At 39.1% G+C, this 15,034-nt stretch overlaps 1 protein-coding gene across 8 annotated transcripts in view; it reads left to right on the forward strand.

Moving 5' to 3' along the window:
* Positions 1-15,034, forward strand: part of MAP3K20 (mitogen-activated protein kinase kinase kinase 20) — a 186,523-nt gene that overhangs the window by 110,139 nt on the left and 61,350 nt on the right. For all 8 annotated transcript variants that reach the window (XM_043577070.1, XM_043577065.1, XM_043577069.1 and 5 more), the window contains exons 6-9: positions 1,320-1,348; positions 1,471-1,608; positions 8,736-8,822; positions 14,702-14,776. In XM_043577070.1, the coding sequence (XP_043433005.1) occupies positions 1,320-1,348; positions 1,471-1,608; positions 8,736-8,822; positions 14,702-14,776 (329 nt within the window). The remainder of the gene's footprint in view (positions 1-1,319; positions 1,349-1,470; positions 1,609-8,735; positions 8,823-14,701; positions 14,777-15,034) is intronic.

Here is a 15,034-nt window from a genome sequence, read left to right on the forward strand (position 1 = left end):
ACTTATTCCCGCATTCCCTTTCTCTGTGAATGGCAGTACCAATTGCCTAACCTAGAAATGAGATAAAAAGGGACAGTTTGAGTGCAGAGCTCCTGTTGTAACCATTGTACTGTATTGCCTCTTTATTTGATTTCATCCTTGAGTCCTCCCTCCCCGCCCTGCGTCTCATCATGTAAGCCCAGCTGATTCTGCCTCCTAAATGTGCCTTGACTCGGTCCACGTCTCTCCTGTGGTATGCCGCAGCCTTTGTACAGGCATCCTACAACCGCTTGTGTGCGCAGTGATCTCCTTGCCTCCAGTTCTGTTCTCTCATATGCTCTCCCCTCTGCACATTTGACCATTTCAGTTCTCTGATTAAAATTGTTCAGTGGCCTTCCACGTCTCACAAAGACTCTTCCAGACCAGGCCCCTGCCTTCCAAAGCTGCGTGCCTTTCCCTCTGCTCCTGACCTTCTGCAAGGCTCTTTTTTCTAAGAATGTGCTTTCCCCCTGCGGCGCTCCTCTGTCTGCTTAATCCCAACTTGTTCTGCAGGTCTTCGTGTAAGCACCATTTCTTCCAAAAACTTCTCTCCGACTTCCTTAGACGTAGATACCCCTGCTCTTTGGTTCTGAGGCAATCTCTGTGTATCTCTCATCATAGAATTTATCCCACTTAATTATATACATTTTAAATTAAACATTTTAACTCCAGCATGATTAACATATGGTATTATATTAGTTTCAGGTGTCATCCCACTTGATTATAGATCATGGTTTCAGGGTCTCTCCCATTAGAGTTGTAAGCTCCACAGAAGCAGAGACAAGCCAGTCTTGCTCATCTTCCTCTTCCAGAACATAGTACGTGGCCTTGCCCATAGTAGGTGCTCGGCAAATATTTGTTAAGTGAATGAATGTGTGAAAGAGTGAATGAATGAATTTTGTCCCTGCCTATAAGAAAATTACTCTTCAGTTGAGAGCAAAAACTATATACCATGAAGTGATAGTGCTGATGCCTTCCTCAGTATCATGCTGGCAGTCTAGTGGCAGAACCCAAGTAAAAAGTTTGGTTCGCTCTACAACTATTAATGCATGCCCTGTTTACTGGACAGTATGACATTTGGTTTAAAGAAATGTTTTGAAAACCTTTAATCAGCAGCTCAAGGAATTCGTTTTTTGGTTTTGTTTTAATGTCAGCTTTTTGCAAAATCTTCAATGTAGTAAATACTTCAGTTTTACCTTTCACATGCCATATGGAAGATAGAAGTTTATGGCAGTTTTTTCTTTCAGTATAAGATGACTCAAATTAGATGATTATCATAATTTTTCTTTCTTTTTTTTTAGTTGTTATAGCTGCTGATGGGGTATTGAAGGTAGGACTGTTTCTTTTAATTTTCTTCAAAAGTATTTCTAAACTTCAGATGTAGGTTTTTGTGACTGATAATTCTTTTATTCATCAGTAGTAGAAGGTTGATACTTGTTTCTCTCTTCTCAGATATGCGATTTTGGTGCCTCTCGGTTCCATAACCATACAACACACATGTCCTTGGTTGGAACTTTCCCATGGATGGCCCCAGAAGTTATCCAGAGTCTCCCTGTGTCTGAAACTTGTGACACATATTCCTATGGTGTGGTGAGTTCATTTCTCATCTTCTGTTGCCCAAGGAAATACAAAAAGCAAACACCTACAGAGGGGGATACAGCAATTTAACACAGCTTTACGGCAGTGATGCTGTTTCCTGGTGGGATGCCTAGAGCAGTGGCCGATCCAGTCGTGGGGACGTTTCCTGTGATCACTTTTATTGTGTCCTGTGTTGAGAAGAAACCAGTGCTGCTTCCAAACAGCGAATTGGATGGACCCTGAAGTCACATCGGGCCTGACGCACTCCTGGGAAGAGTGCTGTCCTGGGCTGGACATGTGACTGTGCAATGTCTGTGTAAGTCAGTGGGAACGTGGGTCATTTGGAACGGGACTTCATTGTAATAAGTTACTCAGAACACACCAATAGATCTGCCACGTGATTTCATTAACAGGAGATGTTTGAATGTCAACTTTAAGCTGACTGGTGAGTTTCTGGAGAGTACAGAAGGAAAAGTATAGCTTTTAGCACATGGCCTTGCCCATGTCTGCTGTGAGTCTTATAAAGTAGCGTGAGTCTCTGAAACACGAATCGAAGGTATCGTGTAAAAGTCACAACTTAGCAGCACAGTTACGAGAATAGAATGTGGGGGTAGGGGATGCTCAGGGAATGGAGACCACAGGAAAGGATCCCTTAAGGAGCAGAAGCTTTTGGAGGAGGAGTTTTGAGGTGGATCATTCTTGAGGAATAAGCAGAGAGAAAGAAGTAAGTGCAATAGGGAGACCGGTGGGATGGGAGGCGAAGATGAGCAAGGTGATTCTTTGGTAGTAGAAGGAATTCATTTGTTGCTTGTTTTTGTTTTGTTTTGTTTTTAATTAATTTTATTTTGAGAGAGAAAGAGAGTGAGAGGGGCAGAGAGAGAAGGAGAAAGAGAATCCCAAGCAGACTCTGCGCTGTCAGCACAGAGCCCTACGTGGAGCTCAAACCCATGAACCGTGAGATCATGACCTGAGCCGAAGTTGGTCTCTCAACCAACTGTGCCACCCAGGCACACTCCTGTTGCCCCTTTTTAAAGAGAAGCTGTTTTTTAATCCCTAACAATACTGTGTATCTCTTAAAAAGTCTAAAATAGTATTTGTAACTCCTTCTCTTTGGGTCTCACCCCTAATTGTAGTGCCTTTATATTTATATTATTACTCTTAAAAGGACATTTTCATAATAAGAAAAGCAGCAGACTAATTTTGGCCCAAATCAACGTGGCTCTTCTTCCCAAACTTCTATGATTTCAATTGCGAGTGACAGCTGATGGCCCAGGAGGAGACCAGCATTGTCGAATGTATTCCTTTCGAGGCCACCAGTCTTTCGAGAGTCTTTCGAGGCCATCAGTCTCTAAATATTTACTGCTGGCTTCAGTACTTAAGTTTTGGGCTTGTTTTCATTGGTAAGCTTTTTCTAAATTATAATACATCTTATGTACACCACATTTATTTAATATAATAGAAATTAATTTTGTTGGCTATTGGAAAAAGTCTTTACAAGAATGAAATACATGTTTTTGGCAAAAGGCTAGAATTTTAAAGGCTGGAAGACAACAGTTGCTTCAGGCTAAATATCTCATTTCCTATAATTCTGGGTGTTTTTAAGGATGAAGGCTATAGGGGCCGCCTGGGTGGCTTAGTCAATGAGGCGTCTGACTTTGGCTCAGATCATGATCTCATGGCTCATGGGTTCAGGGCCCTGCATTGGCCTCTGTGCTGACAGAGTAGAACCTGGAGCCTGCTTTGGATTCTGTGTCTCCCTCTCTCTCTGCCCCACCCGTGCGTTTGCTTGTGCGCGCGCTCTCTCTCTCTCTCTCTCAAAAAGAAACATTAAAAGAAAAAAAACTAAAAAAAAAGGATGAAGGCTATAAACTATTATAGACAGTGACCAAATAAGTCTCACTGAAAGATGAGGAAAAAAACATAAGTTCCTAAAGACACTAGATTCTAAAACTGGTTCCCTGTGTCAAAAATTATTACATTCTGACCATCCTCCAAATCATCTGCTGGGGAGTCTGAAAATGAGGGAATTGGTTGCAATTTCAGACTTTTTGTGACCTCATTTTCTCTTAGGAAGTTCTGTTCCTTTGTTTTTAAGCAATAATGTATTTTTTTGGTGCGTCAGGCACTGTGCTAGGCACTAACATCGGGTAGTTTAAATTGTATTTCGCCAGTCTGTTGCTCATCTTGTGGAACAGGAGCCAGCAAACTTTTCCTGTAAAGCACCTGATAGTAAATATTTTAGACTTTAAGGGCCACTAATAATCTCTACTGTGTATACTTTTGGTTTTTTACAGCCTTTGACAAATGTTAAAAGCACTCTATGTTGTGCAGCAGGCCATGGTTCATTCACAGACTCCTCTGTGGAGCAGGAGGGAGGGGAAGGGGAGCACCACGGCTGGGATGGTTCGTAGAGAGTCATGTGTATACAGACATACACACACGTTTATGTGGTTATAGTTTTTAAATTCTTTTTGCACATTTATATGAACTGGAAGACTTTTGAGGCTCATTTTAACACTCCCCAAGCTCTTGTACAGCACTTTTACTTTTAAAATTCTCCCAAGTCTGGGACTTTCCCTATCTCAGAAATGTTTGCTCTGAAAGACAACTCTGAGTTACCTACAGAATGAATTTTTGGTTTCAGTATTATGAAACATTTATGAAAACAAATCTCACACCACCTCCCTCCAAAACCTTACAGTTGCCAGGGGCTTTTGTGTGAAATGCACCCACTGCGTTTCCTGAGCTGAGACAGAATCTCCGTTCCAGTAACCAAGAATCTGTTCATTTTCACACGCAAACTATCAACGATGGTGGTGACTTCTGTTTGCCGTGCTTAGGATTTTTTCCTGCATCTTTTTAAATCCCTTTCACTCATTCCTCATTGACCCCCTCATGTTACCCATAGTTTGAATCAACCTTTCTGAGTCTGCAAATGTTGTTTACTTTATTAAAAAGCTTTTCCTTCAGGTGATTGCTCACTGCTTTCTTAGTAGGTGGCCCTGAACATTTCTCTTGGCGAATAAGGGTTTCTGTGTACTTGTTTACAGATCCTTCCTTTGTTTTGTTCTGAGGAACTTAACAAATTGCTTAACAGATCATTCTATCAAGTAATTTATAGCATGCCTGATAGCCAGTCGCTGAACATTTCCAGTGTTGCTCTATATTTACACACCAGATGCTTCACCTTAGAACCCATGTGCCTCAGTCACATGCTGCTGAATATCCACTCTGCGTTCATGATAGAGACTTCTTTTGACTGGTGGAAACTAAAACAGTATCTTAGAGAGGTTTACTTGGAACTCTGGTTATCCTTACCCATAGCTTTATCAACAAAATTCCATTCAGAAAATTGCACATACACTAACTTAAGTATAAATGAGAATTCAAGATTTTATTTAATTCCAACCTATTCCCATTCTGTTCTTGATAAACACCATTTAGCGAAAGAAATAGTACAAGGCATGCTCTTCAGAGTTGTTTGCTTAAGCAATCATAGCATTTTTAAAAAATGAAGAAAACATTACATGGTCAAAGTAGGTATTACCTAAAAGAGCAGTAGCGAATGGTTGGTAAGGTAGGGGCATGTTGGTTTTAGAAGTTTGTAATGCATAGACTTTGAAAGAGAGACCTACCTAGGAAAGCAAGGTGGTTGGTTATTTAGAACTTTGGATCTCCTTTCAAAAATGAGTGAGTAGCTAGAACCACTTGTCATTGAAGTATCTCTTTGCATAGAACAGAATTCCCATAGCTCATTGAAAATCCATCCTGGTCATTGAGCCCCGACACACATACATACATAGCAGTCACATACAGATGAGTAAGACCATAATAAAAGAGTTGTCCTTTTTTGAAATCCACCTCAAAAAAAAACACAACTAATATGTTTTTGCTTTTCATGTTTCTATTTTTTTCAGACTTGCTATAATAACAGTCCCCAGTATCGTCCAAGTCCCTGGCCCTCCGCAGCTTGATAAACCTGTGTGGCTTCTTAGCACATGGCAACACTAACAGCCTGGTACAGCCTTAAAAATAAATGTGACACAAATCCCCGAAATGGATCTTGTGGTCCTTGCTTCTAAGCTGACAGACTCTGCTAGGCAGGCGATTGTTTCTCTCTCCATTTTACAAGAAAGGAGATTGTGCTACCCCCTTAGGGTGATTTCTCTTGAAGGACCAAACCAGAGGAGTGTGTAGTATGTTATCCACAAAAAAGAAAAGCCTGGAGGAAACCAAAAATCATTGAAAGAATAGCCTTCTGAGAACACAAGGCCTCGCCACTCTTTAGAAACAAAGCTCTCCTAATGACAATGCAGACAGGATTAGCTTCTCAGAAGCTTCTGAGCCAGAACCACTATTTGAAAATAGAGTGGCTTAAGAGGGAGCATCACTGCCTCACTTGTCTATGAGCCCCGTTCCAGAACCAACCTGGCTCAGGTAATGGCTTTCCATTGTTTGTAAAAGAAAAGGCAGGAAAAGTACACAGCCTTGTCCAAGTTTCTCTGCAAGCTGAAAATAGAAAATTTTCCTTGTGAGCACAATTTAAACGTGAGCACGTCTCAGTATAGAATGAGTTGGAAAGTATTTTTAAGGGGAAAGATCACAATAATGTTTGGCCTGCATCCCCATCACTGGTATTTTCAGGCATAGTTTAATATATTTTTAGACCTCCAAATGACTTCCTCCACAAAGGACTTTTTTGTGCCAAACGTCATTGTGTTTCATGTAGAAACAGCTGTTGTCCTATATCATACCACCTATGTTTTGATACACGCCTACACCTGGTGAATTAGTAACGGCATCGCGGCAGGTGCTGGTGCTGGACTTCACCTAAAGCGCCCAGCGGCTCCCGGTGCCCTGTCCAGATCCCACACGTGTGTGGCTGTCACAGGGACCCTCAGCTGCAGGAGCATGTCTGAGATACAGAGAGGGACTAAAATGAAACTCTTATGTTTCCAGTGTTAGAACTCTTGGAGAAATAGAACTCAGATCTTTGTAGATTTTGGCTATTTTCCAACTGAATATTTTGGAACAGAGAATGACAGAAATCTTTTCCTGTATTACTCCCAAGCTCTTGGTTTTGCATTTTACTTCATACAATGCAGTCAGCCTTCACGTGTGCGCCTGTGCAATGGGTTGTGCGTGCAGGCCACACTCAGAAAACGGGATGCAAGGCCACTTACCTCGACATTTGGGGTCTGGACCATTTGATTTATTTGAAGTCGATTCACTGTACTCTTTCTCCTGAAGAAGGGCCAAATCCTTCCATTTGCTTGCTGTTCATATCCCTTCCCCTCCACAACCCTAGCATCAGGGGAGTGGTAATTGCACTGAATGGAGGGGCTTCATTTCCTGCTCGTCTCCCTCCCCTGTGCAGGCGGGGTCCCAGGGGTGATTGCATACCTGTTCTGGTCTTCCTCAGCTTCCTTTACTTATAGTGCTTACTAGAATCATCCCCTTCCGGGATGCCCCTTACCTTTTCCTAATCACTTCTGTGACTCAAATAGAATTATTCAGCAGCTCTTCTAAAGAAGCACCTTACACACTTGATTAAAAGCCGAAAGAGGCTGCAGCGAATTTTTTTTCTCCCGCTTGAGCAGCATCTGCCGATTTCCCTGATTTTCCTGCTAATTATCTTCGTATTAGCCGGAGTTCATTTAACACGTTCTGATTCAAATATGACCGAGCGCTGGCTGAGGGAGCAGTGGATATAGAGGTAAAGGTTTGTAGGACCTGCTTGAATAGATGTCCTCAGTCAACGTTCTTATTTAGAAATGGCTTTTGTTTTGTTTTTAGGACAAGAGAAATCTAAATCAAAACCGAATTCATTTGCTTCTCACCTCTGCCATGGCTCCACACCTGCACTATGGCTCGTCACATTCTCTCTCATACTGCAGCCTTCTCTTCTCTAGAGTTATGTCAGGTTAAGAGCTTGACCTTTAGGGCAAGGCAGCAAGTGCCACTTGATAGCAGAGTGTCTTTGAGCAAGTTTAATTTAACTTTCTTAGGCCTTAGTTTCCTCATCTGTAAAATGAGGATAATATCTGTTCGATGGGGTTGATATTAATCACAGTAACATGTGTAAAGGGTTCAACAGACCATCTGGAACATAATCACTCAATAAGTGATAGTGGTGGTTGTGGTGATTTACGGGTAAAATTGTAATTGTGTTTGCACTTCACCAAATGTTGATAGACTGATTTTGATGCTCATTGGTATAGAGAAAGTCACCTGAATATAAAAATCTCCATTACTTAGTATTTTAAATGAAACCCAAAATATTGGCAGTTTTCAGCATTCCCAGCTTCAGTTTGCTTTCTTTGGGCATTCCAGTGCAGATTTATTAGTCATGCTGATCTCAAGGATTGTGGAGAGACGAACATACACATAAATTCACACACACACACACACACACACACACACACACACACTCAGCCTATACTTATGAACATAAAGTATTTATTACATTTTAGAATATATAATAAATGATGTTATAGGGGGAAGAAAATTAATACCTTAGACTGACTGACTTTGAGAGCGCTTTCTCCAAAAACACAAAATTTAAATGTTAGAGTTTTTGCAAGTACCTACTATTATGGGGTGAAGGGTTTAGCCAGTGATTCGGATTTAGAGCTCAATTTTTCTTTTATCAGACCATTACTGAACCTTTAAAACTACAGTTGAATTCCCAGTTATTATCTTACGGAGAAATTTATCGGCAATTGAAGGTGGAAAGAGTTTGACCAACAAAATGTAAAATCTAATTTGTGGGAATCTGTGAGAATTCTCATAACTTACAAGATAAATTATGTAGGCCCATTGGTTTCATAAAATTTTAAGTCTGGCTCTAAATGTTCTGATTTCTAGTTTTTTTTTTCTTTATAAAAATGAACAAAAAATGTATGTATATGTTTATATGTATATGTATATATACATATACACAAAATTGTGTGTGTATATATATATGTGTGTGTGTATATATATATATATATATGAATATATACATTTTGCACAAGTTTCTACAGGTGGGGTTGGTTTTTGTCTGGTAATTGGATACAGTTAAATGTTAGATAAAGTTTCAGTAAAACACCAAAAATATAAAGTACAAGAATAAAAATTCCATTTTCTTTTTGTTCCAGGTTCTCTGGGAGATGCTAACAAGGGAGGTCCCCTTTAAAGGTTTGGAAGGATTACAAGTAGCTTGGCTTGTAGTGGAAAAAAACGAGGTAAGACTACGATTCTCCATTCAGGTACATAGATCAGAAAACAGTATTGGGGTTTTGCAAAAGACTTTTTCATCTTCTTCAAATTGAAAGTAAGTTCACGCTTATGGAAAGATTAGCAGTAGGAGCTAACACAAAGGGTCAAAGTGATGTTATTCCTCATGAATGGACCCTTTACATCTAATTGTTGCAGCTTCACGTCGTGATGCTGTAGATCAAAAATTGTACAAGTACTGTACTAGTTTCTCAGTCTCAATTGTAAAACCTAGGGGTTTGTTCTTAGTGATGAAAGAAGCCATTGCGTCCAAGGTAGGGGAACAGTTTAACTCCATCTCCTGCGTTTAGGACATCTTTTTTACTGGCCGGGAGTTGATATATCTGTAAGAGACCTTCAGCTACTTCAACTTACCTCTCCCAGCAGGAGTCACTATAGTACAAGAAACTGTCGCTTAGATGAGAATTTCAAAAATAAAAGAAGAAAAAATAGTTTCAAAAAAGGGAAAAATTACAGTTTTGCCACCTACGTTGAACACTACATTGAAGATGAGCTCCTCACTGGAATTGGCGAGGCAGTGGCATAACTGTTCCCTTCTTCATGCAGAGCCTTTCCATTTCAAAAGAACTTCAGTGGCGTAAACACCGTTTGTGCTGTGTCCCCAGCCTCGCTTTTCTTCTTCCCACAAATTGAGGCTTTCAGTTAGTTGGACCTATGAGCCTACATCAGAGAACGTGGTACATTCATATCAAAGAGAGCAACTACATTTTGAAAGGTTTAAAATTGTGACTGAAATGCACAGGCATGGAAATCCTCAGCATAAGGATGAAGCATCCAATATCAAGGTACTAGGAGAACTTAGATCAAGTAATGGAAGCATGCAGTTGTCTTTGCAATGCAAAACAACCTTATTTCACAAACCTTCATTTCCAGACCTTATCTGTGCCCTCCACAGAAGGTAAGAGTGTAACCTTAGCATAAAATAATTTGCAAAAAGGTTGACTGTATAGAGATATTCCTTTTTTCATGCTTTAAAAGAATTGGATTGATTTGCTCCCCATGTGAGTGCAGGAACAGACTAGATTAACCAAAAAGCTGCTATTGACTAAGAGAAACCATGTTTCCATAGTTTAGATCACATAATCCAGCTACCTTATTAATTTGTCCTCCTGAGCTATTGAGAGCGGATGAAATGTTCATGATAGCTGAACTTGATGGGAGAGAGCTGCCAATTTAAGAAAAAGGAAAAGGAGTTATATTCAAGAACGTGTCTTGCTCAGTGTTTCACAGGAGCTGTTCTGTTTTAATTAAATGTCATGGTTATTCCTGGTGTGCTATTAAATCAGACCTGGTACATAGAATAACTGATATTTTCATGATAGGAGAACCCACTTGTTTCTGTTCAGTTTCTTTTGCCAGTGAGGTGATTAGATGTTTGGTTCTGGGGTTACAAATAAGAGGGAAGAAAATTATTGACCCAATGTTGACTTTGGAGCAGAACACTCCATGTAATTTATTTCCCTCTATGTTGTTCCAAGATAAGCTAGAGGAAAGTTTTTTAAAAGCCAACTGGGCCCTCCAAATATGTCTAAGAAAAACGAATTAATATTTAAAAATAGTACTTCATCTAAAGGATGGCAGAAGAGGTGTGAATCTGAAGCACTTTCAAAACATTGGAGTATCTCTCAAGGATTATTAAAGCTGTTGAGAAAAATGAATTTAGAAACTGCCTTTGGATAGCAGGCTTGAGGGCTGGGAATCACCCATAATCTTCAGAACCTCCCCACCCTGTACAGCAAAGAGGCTATCTCCCCCCTTTCCCTGAAGGATTCCCTAGAGTAGGTTGTACTGTTTTATCCATGGTGTACATGATGGCCAGCTAATAACTGACGGAGACTACTCAGATCCCTCCCATTCTGGACATAGAATAGCAAATTGAAAGACCCCCCCCCCCCATGGTGACACAAGTTTTCCCAACTTTCCACTGAACTTGAGGAAATTTGGGTATTATGAGGATATTTCTCTCTCTACTCTCATTCTACGTATTTATTTGTCAAAAATATGGCAGTTTAGCTGTAAATTCCATTGTCATCATTCGGGAAGGAGTCTTCATTTCATCTCATAAACGTAGACACTTATTACCAAAACAAATTCTACTGACATAACATTAAAATAATTGCCAAGTCTCAACTGGCAGTTTGTAGAGAACAAACTGAGGGTTGCTGGAGGAGGGGATGGGTTACACGGGTGATGGGTATTAAGGAGGGCGCTTGTTGTGATGAGCTCCAGGTGTTATGACGTAAGTGTTGAATCGCTAAATCCTATACCTGAAACTAATAGTACACTGTATGTTAACTACCTGGGACTTGACTTAAAGCTTGAAAAAAATTTGCCAAGGATTTATTTAATTTCATAATAAAATCGAGACTTTGATTTAAATGTAATTTCCAAAATCCTTTCAACTTCTAATTATTTTAATTCACTTATTTTTACTTTGGAATATCTTGGGTTCTTGAGTTGAAAAGAGCAAGCTGTATTTTTTTTCTTTAACAGGCCTCATTTAAGTAAAGAATGATGTGTTTAAACTTAGCGAGACACTTTAAATGTAAGCTACTCACGCTAGAATGCACCTATATTCAAATATTAGAATTGTCTTTTCTTTTTAACTTTTATTTTGAAATAATCATAGACTCACAGTAAGTTGCAAAAATATTAGAAGGGATTCTGTGTATCCTTCACCCAGCTTCTGCCACTGGTGAGATACAGGTGTAGGCCAATACCAAAACCAAAAAGTTGACATTGATACATTACTCTCAACTAGACTCTAGACCTTACTTAGTTTCACCATTTGGGACTGCTTTTTGGATCTGTAGGAAGATCAATACTTTCTAAAAATATCTGAAGGTCTTTGCTTCTAAGTGCTTAATAATGAAATAAGGCCTTCAAACAATTTTTCCTAATATTAAATCCTATTAAAACTAGATACATAAAGCACTGTTAAAGCAAACAGTGAATCCTTACAGAAGTCCTGAAAGTAGGAGGGTATTGCTAGTAAATTTCATAATTCTTCCAGACATGTATGTTTGCCTTTGTTATTTCCATAAAACTGAATTAGTGGTCATTCAGAATATTCTAGCAGGGTAATTTCTATCTTTACAAGTACTTAGATTCTTGTAAAATGTGTTTTGTTCTTAGTAGCAAAGCTACTATTCTTAATAGAAATCCTCAAAAAGCTTAATCCATTGTTGACTACACTTTAGAAAAAGATAAATTATTAAGAGTAATTTTTTTGCATCTTATGTAGAAAATGGTGCAAAAAGGAGTATGACCTTTAAAAAATGTCATGCATTTTGGGGTTATTTTAATTTAAATAGTGTTTGGGAAATATTTTAATTTAAATTTGAAACTTTTAAAATCTTACCGTTTTGAAGTGTTGCAAATCTATTGCTAATATTCTGGCCATTTCAGGATGTTTTAATGCAGTAGGAATACCCACAATTAGGTAATCAGGACTTAAATGCTTTGGGTTCCCTTTTAAAGTACTTTATATTTTTATTTTTTAAAGTACTTTTTAATGCACCAAAATAATCCCTTACATTAGCGCGTGAGTTTAGATTTAGTTGATATTTGACCATATCAGATAACTTAAAATAATTATATCTTATTTCATAATGTCTCAAGATTCAGTAGCTAAAAAGTTTTTCAGTGAGAAAAGATGACAGAAAATTAACATCCATATTCGTCCAGGTCACATTTCAGTTCTTAGAAAAAATGTGAGAAAGTTATATTGAAAATGTTACCTTTTATGAGAAATTTTTTTGCCATGGAGTGGATTCAGCTGAATAGTTGCAATCACTTCGTTTTTCTTAGTTGCTACTCCCAACCAGCCATCATATGTATGTGTGTGTATGTGTATGTGTATGTGTATGTGTATGTGTGTGTGTGTGTGTGTGTGTGTGTGTTTAAGTAAACACCCGATTTTCCTTTTGATTTTCATCAAAAGGTTTCCAGTAAAATAGGAGTACGGTTTACCATGTATTACAGTAAAATAAGAGTGCAGGTTACTACATCTCCTCTGTTCTATGTAATCAATTAAAAAGATGTTTAGCATACCTTTAACTTGGAGAGGGTTGTTTTGTTTAAAACTTGGTTATAAGGTTTTATTTTGGTTTATTTTGATTTTAAGGTTATCTGTAATTCTAAATATAGATCATCTGTTTTCCTGCCAGAATAACTCTTTTTCTAGTTTTATACACAACCTCCCCCAAATCCAAATAAATTCAGTTTAAGCTTTTTATTTACAAAACTTCTTCAGTAAACAATACTGTGAAATAAATCTCAGTACTTCTCAGTGCAGCAGTTCTCAACTCACACCCAGCGCTCTTTTGATAACAACCCTGTTAATGGTCCCTCTACTTCCCTGAAATGAAATTCAGAGGTAGTGCAACCTACCCATTATACACATTATATTTTAAAGTTAACATAATGCTCTAACTGTAATAAAGAAGAAATCGATGAAAAAGGTATTGCAGTGTATAAATGCACAGGCATGGCCACAAGAGAGGAGAGTTTGGAACAATTTTAGATGCTTGTCCCTGCGGGTAAATAGGATTCAAGAGCTACACATGCAGAGTCGAGCTGAATTCTATCAGTGATTCCAGCAGCATGAGCAATGCCGTTGCAGGTGATGTTTTCCAAACATCTCGGTAAGGTTATGAGTACTGCAAAGATCAATCTGCCCTTGATTTATCTTATTTAGTAGTTGCATTCTTAATTCATTGTATTTTAAAACTGCTCAAAAAAATGTGTTTATAAATCCAAGAGAGAGTCTGGGGTCAGAAAATGATAAACCTTGTTGTTTGCACCCAGAGCATCTGGAGTTTAGTGGAGTATGAGGGAGTACTTAATCAGGGATTTACAACACAGTGAAGGATGTCTAGTACTCTTGACCCATGCCAGGTGCAGCCCTCCAGTCTTTAAAACAAACAAAAAATGCCTCTGCAGATCTCTAGAGAGCCTCCAGGGACATCGCAAGTTCTAGAGAACCACTTGTATAAAATGTTGGAACGGGACTGATCCTCACATTATAATCTCTGTTGTGTCCAGTCCCTGCGGTTTACCCATAAGGGGTCATACATTCAGAATATCCTCTTTGGGGGCGCCTGGGTGGCTCAGTTGGTTGAGCGTCCGACTTCAGCTCAGGTCATGATCTCGCAGTCCGTGAGTTCGAGCCCCGCGTCGGGCTCTCTGCTGACAGCTCAGAGCCTGGAGCCTGTTTCGGATTCTGTGTCTCCCTCTCTCTGACCCTCCCCCGTTCATGGTGTGTCTCTCTCTGTCTCAAAAATAAATAAACGTTAAAAAAAAAAAAAGAAAAAGAAAAAACAGAATATCCTCTTTGCTGATGAGAAAAGGCACACTTCTTTAAAATTCTCTCTTTGATGGTCTCTGCAGAAGACGCTTTCAGAATTGTACACCTCCTGCCAGAGCCAAGCTGGTTGCCTGGCTGCCCGACCTGTCTGCAGATTTCGTAGTTGTCTATGAAAGAATGGTGATAGGTTTGTGGTTTTACAGTGTGTATTTCTGTTCCCCCTTGCCCCTGTCCTACTGTAGTTTCTTTTAGACTTGTGTCTAGGTTTTTTTGGATTTGTTGTGCTGAATCCAACTTCTCCATCCACTTGGATACCGTTTTGGAAGAAAAGTAGCATCAGTGTCTTTAGAGATTAGATATTATGAATCTAAACATAAATTCTTACTTGCCATGTATCAATCAATGGAAGTTTTAAAGTTAATGACTTATTTATGCTCTTAAATTAACTTTTATGACCTTTCAGTATTTGCTTACCTTAATGAGTCAATCCTTGTGTTGTTTTTCCTTTCTCTCTGGTAGAGATTAACCATTCCAAGCAGTTGCCCCAGAAGTTTTGCTGAGCTGTTACGTCAGTGTTGGGAAGCTGATGCCAAGGTACATAAATAAATATTCTTTTGGTCGTTGTTCAGAATTCTGAAATTTCACGTGTTTTCTTGGTTTTGAGTTTCTAAAACTTGGAGTAATAAGATTCATTACAAAGCAAGCTGAGTTGCTGCTTCTGTGAGTCCCGGATGGACTGTAAAGGCTTTCTGTTGATATCTGTTCATCTTGATCCTTAGAAACTCATTACTGGCTTTCTTACAGCATTCTGGCACTCTTGACTCAATGGAAAGAATTGCATTCCTTTGTTTT

The sequence above is a fragment of the Prionailurus bengalensis genome, chromosome C1, assembly GCF_016509475.1.
Source record: "Prionailurus bengalensis isolate Pbe53 chromosome C1, Fcat_Pben_1.1_paternal_pri, whole genome shotgun sequence".
Lineage (NCBI taxonomy): Eukaryota > Metazoa > Chordata > Mammalia > Carnivora > Felidae > Prionailurus > Prionailurus bengalensis.